Source organism: Mercurialis annua, linkage group LG5, assembly GCF_937616625.2.
Source record: "Mercurialis annua linkage group LG5, ddMerAnnu1.2, whole genome shotgun sequence".
NCBI lineage: Eukaryota > Viridiplantae > Streptophyta > Magnoliopsida > Malpighiales > Euphorbiaceae > Mercurialis > Mercurialis annua.
Window position 1 is genome coordinate 23,121,254 of NC_065574.1, and position 7,918 is coordinate 23,129,171.

The following is a 7,918-nucleotide window of genomic DNA, read 5'->3' on the forward strand; positions in this document are numbered from 1 at the left end:
GGGGAGTCGACGGACTCACAACAAAGGGAGGCATAGTGCCAGGAGTGCTCCGTACAGTTCCAGTAGCAGTGGGAGCAACCGTGGTTCAGGACGCGGGTACAGTGGGGGATCGAACATTCCATTCTGCCAGAATTGCAGACGTAGGCATTATGGTCAGTGCCAGTTAGCTCCTGGAGGTTGTTTCACTTGTGGCCAGCCGGGTCATTTTTCTAGGGAGTGTCCGACATCTGGGCAGCAGATGTCTAACTCCAGTGTGGCGCAGTCATCTTATCAGCAGCAGAGACCTGCGTTTACACAGTCTGTAGGGTACTCTCAACCTGCAGCATCTTTTGGTGGCCAGCGGGGCCATGGTTCTGGTGGCAGAGGCTTTGGTGGCCGTGGTAACGGCGGTAGAGGTTCCAACGGTTATGGTACTGGACAGAGTTCGCAGCAGCAGCCGCAGGGTCAGGCCAGAGTGTTCGCACTTACTCCTCAGGATGCGCGTGCATCAAATGCTGTGGTGCAAGGTACCATTCCGATTTCTTTTATAGATGCCTTAGTGTTATTTGATGCGGGTGCAACCCATTCTTTTGTATCTACATGTTTTGCTGGGAAATTGGGTATGGCACCATCTGTTTTGAGTGAACCTCTAGCTGTGTCTACACCTATGTCTGAAGGTGTAGTAGTGGACGTTGTTTATCCTTCGTGTCCAGTGGTTATTCAGGGTAGAGAATTATGTGCTGATTTGATTGTACTTGACGTTCTTTCTTTTGATGTTATCTTGGGGATGGACTGGTTGTCACGCCATTATGCTTCTATTGACTGTCGAGGGAAGTCAGTCGAGTTCAGAATTCCAGGTGATCTACCTTTTTCCTTTCAGGGAGAAAAGGCAGAGACACCTAAGAATCTGATTTCCGCCATCAAGGCGAAGCGGATGTTAGGCAAGGGTTGCCAGGGTTTTCTTGCTGTGGTTCGTGATTTGGAGACTAGTAGTGGTGACATGCATAGTGTTCCGATAGTGAATGAGTTCACTGATGTGTTTCCAGAGGAATTGCCTGGATTACCACCTGATCGTGATATTGAGTTTTGCATTGATGTGGTTTCTGGTACAGCTCCGATTTCGATACCGCCGTATCGGATGGCTCCTGCAGAGCTGAAGGAGTTGAAGGACCAGTTACAAGAGTTGTTGGATAGCAGGTTCATCAGACCGAGTACTTCTCCGTGGGGTGCTCCAGTTCTGTTTGTAAAGAAGAAAGACGGTTCCTTTCGGCTGTGTATCGACTACAGACAGTTGAATAAGGCTACTGTCAAGAACAGATATCCTCTTCCTCGCATCGATGATCTGTTTGACCAGTTGCAGGGTGCGAAATGTTTTTCCAAGATTGATTTGAGGTCTGGGTATCATCAGCTACGGATCCGTGATGCAGATGTGCTTAAGACTGCTTTTCGGACTCGTTATGGACATTTTGAGTTTCTGGTTATGTCCTTTGGTCTGACGAACGCACCAGCAGCGTTTATGGATATGATGAACAGAGTGTTCAAGCCGTTTTTGGATCAATTTGTTATCGTCTTCATAGATGACATTTTGATCTATTCTCGGAGTGAGGAGGAGCATGCTTACCATTTGAGGACTATACTACAGACGTTGCGTGAGCATCAGTTGTACGCTAAGTTCTCAAAATGTGAGTTCTGGTTGGATCAGGTTACCTTTCTAGGACACGTGGTGTCGAAAGATGGGATCAAGGTTGATCCGAAGAAGATTGAGGCGGTCATGGATTGGCAAAGGCCAAGGTCAGTTACCGAGATCAGAAGTTTTCTGGGTTTAGCTGGTTACTATCGTCGGTTCGTGCAAGATTTCTCCAGAATATCTGCACCTTTGACTAAACTGACACAGAAGGGTGTCAAGTTTGAGTGGACTGACAAGTGCGAGGCGAGCTTTGAGAAGCTCAAGGAGATTTTGACTACAGCTCCGGTGTTGGCATTGCCTTCTGGCATTGATGGTTTCACAGTGTATTGTGATGTGTCTCGGATTGGTTTGGGTTGCGTTCTGATGCAACATGGACAGGTGATTGCCTATGCTTCCAGACAGTTGAAGAAGCATGAGGTGAATTACCCTACTCATGATTTAGAGTTGGCAGCTGTGGTTTTTGCGCTGAAAATCTGGAGACATTATTTGTATGGTGCTACTTGTGAGATTTTCATTGATCATAAGAGTCTGAAGTATATCTTTGATCAGAGAGAATTGAACTTGAGACAGAGGAGGTGGTTAGAGTTGCTGAAAGACTACGACTGTACTATTCAGTACCATCCTGGTAAGGCTAATGTGGTAGCCGATGCGTTGAGTCGCAAGTCTTCGGGCAGCTTGGCTCATATTTCTGAGATTGGGCGTAGACCCATGGTTAGAGAGTGGCACAGTTTGATAACTTCGGGCTATGGTTTGCAGATTTCTCAGGCTGGTTGTTTGTTAGCACAGTTGCAAGTGCAACCTGTTTTGATTGATCGGATCAAAGCTGTACAAGATGAGGATCCACAGTTGAAGCGGATTATTGAGGAGGTTCAGCAGGACAGTAATTCGGAATTACTTTTGTGGATGGAGTTCTGAGACATGGTTCGAGATTGTGTGTTCCGGATTCAGATGGTTTGAGGGACCAGATTCTGGAAGAAGCGCACAAGTCTGCTTATAGTGTTCATCCGGGTTCTACTAAGATGTACCATGATCTTAAGGGTACCTATTGGTGGAGCGGGATGAAGAAGGATGTCGCTGAGTATGTATCTAAGTGTCTGACGTGCCAGCAGGTGAAGCTGGAGCATCAGAGACCTTTTGGTTATTTGCAACCACTACCTATTCCAGAGTGGAAGTGGGAGCGGATTGCTATGGATTTTGTGGTTGGTTTACCACGTACTCGACAGGGGTACGATTCCATCTGGGTTATAGTTGACCGTATGACCAAGTCAGCTCATTTCCTTCCGATTAAGGTTTCGTATACCTCTTCGAGGTTGGCTCAGTTGTACATCGACAGGATTGTCAGTTTGCATGGTGTACCGGTTTCTATTGTTTCAGACAGAGGTTCTGTGTTTACTTCGAGGTTTTGGAAAGCGTTACAGGAATCCTTGGGTTCTCGGTTGGATTTCAGTACAGCTTTTCATCCTCAGACTGACGGTCAGTCTGAGAGGACTATTCAGACGTTGGAGGATATGCTCAGGATGTGTGTTCTCGATTTTCAGGGTAGCTGGGATACTCATTTGCCGTTGATTGAGTTTTCCTATAACAACAGTTATCACGCGAGTATCGAGATGGCGCCGTATGAGGCTTTGTACGGGCGCAAGTGTAGATCTCCTATCTGTTGGGAGGAGGTCGGAGAGAGTAAACTCTCGGGAGCGGAGATTATTCAGATTACCTCAGAGAAGGTACCGTTGATTAAGCGGAGGTTAGAGACTGCTTTTAGTCGGCATAAGAGTTATGCTGATCCGAAGAGGAAAGACATTGAGTTCCTGGTTGGTGATTTCGTATTTCTTCGGGTTTCGCCTATGAAAGGCGTGGTTCGTTTTGGTGTCAAGGGAAAGTTGGCACCGAGGTATATTGGTCCTTATGAGATTTCGGAGAGGATTGGAGCTGTGGCTTATCGTCTGGTTCTACCGCCAGACATGTCGTTAGTACATCCTGTGTTTCACGTTTCTATGTTGAGAAAGTGCATTTCTGATCATTCGCACGTGATTGTGCCTCAGAGTGTTGAGATTGACCAGGAGCTGTCCTATGAGGAACAGCCAGTTGAGATTGTTGATACACAAGTGCGTAAATTGCGGAACAAGGAGATTCCGATGGTTAAAGTTCTCTGGCGCAATCATTCTGTAGAGGAGTGTACTTGGGAGACCGAGTTGGATATGCGGAATCGCTATCCTTTTCTTTTTCCGTGAGGTACGATATCTTTATTTTCTGTGACTTTTATAATTTTTACTTGTGTTACGTGTTGTTCTGATGTGATTTACTTGTCGTGTTAAATTCGAGGACGAATTTTTAATTAGTTGGGGAGAATGTAATATCCCGTAAAATTTTACATTTTATTACATTTAATTTCCGACATTTTTCCGGTCGTTTTGAAGTATTTTCGATATTAGTGGTTTGGTTCGAGTTGGTTGGATTAAGGTTGATTTTAATTGTTTAAACCATTTGTTTTTTTAAATTAATTAAAAAGAAAAAAAAATAAAGTTTTATTGATTCTCGTTCGAGAATATGGATTCTCGAACGAGAATCCAATTTCAGGCCTGGTCTCGTTCGAGACCAGGCCATTCTCGAACGGGAATCAGGCCTGTAAGGCCATTCCCGTTCGAGAAACAAAGTTTCTTTGGACCCTTTCGTGTGGCCCTTTTCGATCTCATTTACGGCTCACTTCCCTACGTTATTTTAAGTCGATTTCTTCATAGAAAACCTAGATCACACTGCAATCTAACCCTAGCCACTCTCTTTTCGTTCTTTCGCTGAGTATTGAATCCGTAATCATCCTCCAAAGATCGCTGTTCGGTAAGTCTTCATAATTCCTTTGATTTCCAGATTTTGTTTTGAAACGGCATTACGTAATTTGAGTCGTTCTCATTCGTTTCTAGGTCGAAATCAAAACCGTTTGATCTCAGACGTTCTAGACTCAATTCCCTTCGATTCCCTATCTCGGTTTTGTTAAACGGTACGTAATCGATCTCGTTTCAATCGCCGTACGGTTTCTGTTTTTGAAATTGTTTAAGCTGTTCTTATTATTTTGGTTACTGCCGATGGTTTCACTTGTTTAGGCCATGATTTTGATTGCTTTTAATGATCGTTAGCATCTTGATTGATTGGGTTATCGACATCGTTGAGTTGTGTTGTTCCATTGTAAGGCTCGATCGTGTTCTGAGATTGTGTCAAAACCGTAGGATTAGTTCTTTGGTTAGAGTGTTTGATGTTCATGATTCTATCTTCAATTTTGTATGGGTTATGTGGCTTGTTAGAAGATTATTGAGAGTTGATTTCTAATTTGGTTTGTAAGTGTGGATGTACTTAAGTTTTTCATGCTGTAACTCTTATTTTCCATGGCTTAGGCGGGTATATGGGTTTTGAAATGTAAAAGATGGAAAAATGTTTCCTTTGATCACCCATTTATTTTGTTTAAATCAAATTAATCCCTTAAGTTTAACTTTACTTAATGAATTGGATTTCGTTTCGATTTATAATTAATATGTTGTTAACGATAAATATATATAAATTAAGTTAATATAATTACTCGGGTAATTATATTTTCCTTCAAATGTCGTTTTGTCAAAAGTTGGCTAAATTACAATTTAGTCCCTGAACTAATTTTTATAACTTAATTAAGTGGATTTGTGATAGGTAATCTTATATTTGTTTTAATTATAAACAAAAGCAATTAAATTGATTTTGGATACCAAATTGGTTAAAGTACAATTTAGTCCCTAATTGGCTAAAGTACGATTTAGTCCCTAAAACTTTTATTCACTTAAAATGATTAAGTTTTGATTTGTAACTTGGGTTACTTAGAATTGAAGTTATTGAGTTCCGCTTTTAAAATGGATTATTATTTGCTAATTTATTTTATAAATATAAACTTGGGTTTATATTTGATAAACGTTTTGAGTCGGATTAGACTTGGGTCATCCGACAAGTGAGGTTAGCTTGGTAGTTTGTGATAACTCGGCTAACCCACTATTTGGAAATTATTTATTATTTAAAGTTATTAAATAATATTTATAAATTGGATTTTAAGCGAGAACTCAATAGACTTATATTAATTGGGTTTTATTACCTAATGGGTATTACTTGTGTGTGCCTTGGATTATTTATTCCGACGTGTTATTTGTGCTAGTCCTATGTGATGTCTAGTACTCTTTAGAGTTAGGGTCTGATTTTAATAATTATTTTATTTGTCTAGACTCGTCTACTGTTCGTGCTTCAGAGGCGAACCAGAGTTAGTTGCTTGCCGGTATTTCACGCGGATTAGCAAGCAGTGAGTTTATATTTACTATTTACCGCATTATTAAGTAAATTGTTATTTTAATATTAAATATATATACTGTACGTATATTTCGAACTGTTTTTATATTATGGCTCTTAGTTGGAACATGCTACCTAATGGGCATCATTAGGACAGCGTGCGCACCGGTATTGATCTGGGTAAGGTATATATGGAAATGTGGTAACTCGGTGTGAGCATAGCTCTCGGGACCAGGTAGAGTAACTCGGTGTAGCTCAGCTCTCGGGACTCTGGTATAAGTGTGGTCAGTGGTAACTCGGTGTAGCTCAGCTCTCGGGACCAGACCTATTGGATTATGATTACTATTTTAGAATGGTGGATTAGGGTTCCAACTATTATCTGTAATATCGTTATTAAATGTTTTAAACGTTTTAAAGGTTTTCCACTTGATAAATGTAAATAGTGGTATGAACTCATCTCAGTATATCTGACCCCGTTGTTTTCCCAATTTTTCCCAGGGTTATGATCTGAGAGAGTCTGGTGATCTCCGCATTTACTTTTCCTCGGAGGTTCCATTTATTTTGATAAACTGTCAAACTATTTTATTCTTAGACCGCAGTAGTTGACTAGACGTCTTTACTATTATTACAGTTGTTTGTCGGATTGGTCTGACTAGTTATATTGCTCTGGCATGTTATGTAATTATTTCGGATTATTTATGATATGCCTATTTTTAGACTCAGAATTGAATAAGCATGTTATATTAACTGTTGAATATTATAACTGCTAGTTTTAGGCTGAAGTCTCGGTTGCCCCCGAGCATTGGTTTTCTGCAGGTTTATGTGTTTATGTGTTAAATGAAAGGCTAGCTACGGGTTTCGGTTCTATATTACCCATACCCTAGCGCCGGTCGCGATTCATGAAAATGGGTCGTGACAGTTACAAATCAAATCCAAACGTTTCCCCATTTTAGCGATTTAAGCCAAATGATTAAAAACGCTACGAAACAAATCCAAACGTTTAACTTTTTTTGCGATTGAATCCAAACGTTTACAAACATTACGAAACAAATCCAAATGTTTCCCCATTTTAGCGATTTAAGCCAAACGTTTAAAATGTTACAAAACAAATCCAAGCGCTTCCCCTTTTTACTGATCGAAGCCAAACGTTTACAAATATTACGAAACAAATCCAAACGTTTCCCCATTTTAGCAATTTAAGCCAAACGTTTACAAACGTTACAAAACAAATCCAAAAAATTTACCATTTTAGCAATTTAATCCCAACGTTTATAAACGTTACGAAACAAAACCAAACGTTTACAGACGTAACGATACAAATCTAAACATTTCCAAATGTTACGAAACAAATCCAAATGTTTCCCCATATTAGCGATTTAAGTCAAACGTTTATAAACGTTACGAAATAAATCCTAACATTTCACTTTCTTAGCAATTTAAGCCAAACGCTAGAAACGTCTACAAACGTTATGAAACAAATCCAAACGTTTACAAACATTACGGAATAAAAGCAAACGTTTCATATTTTTAGCAATTTAAGCCAAACGTTTACAAACGTTACGAAACAAATCCAATCATTTCACCTTTTTAGCGATTGAAGGCAAACGTTTAGAAACATTAAAAAACTAATCCAGACGTTTCTCCATTTTAGCGATTTAAGCCAATTGTTTATATACGTTACAAAAAAAATAAACGTTTACAAATGTTACGAAACAAATCCAAACGTTTACAAACATTACGAAACAAATCCAAACGTTTCCCAATTTTATCGATTTAAGCCAAACGTTTACAAATGTTTCGAAACAAAATCCAAACGTTTCACCTTTTTAGCGATTTAAGCCAATAGTTTACTAACGTTACAAATCAAATCCAAACGTTTCCCCATTTTAGCGATTTAAGCCAAATGATTAAAAACGCTACAAAACAAATCCAAACGTTTAACTTTTTTTGCGATTGAAT

The 7,918-nt window shown here is 40.0% G+C and overlaps 1 protein-coding gene across 1 annotated transcript; it reads left to right on the plus strand.

Moving 5' to 3' along the window:
• Positions 1-538: 538 nt before the first annotated feature.
• Positions 539-3,882, plus strand: LOC126680248 (uncharacterized; the record flags this gene model as incomplete). Its single annotated transcript, XM_050375331.1, has 6 exons — positions 539-1,078; positions 1,280-1,580; positions 1,833-2,119; positions 2,192-2,574; positions 2,721-2,736; positions 2,788-3,882. Coding segments are annotated over 6 exons (2,622 nt in total), but the record flags the coding sequence as incomplete, so codon positions are not given.
• Positions 3,883-7,918: the final 4,036 nt, after the last annotated feature.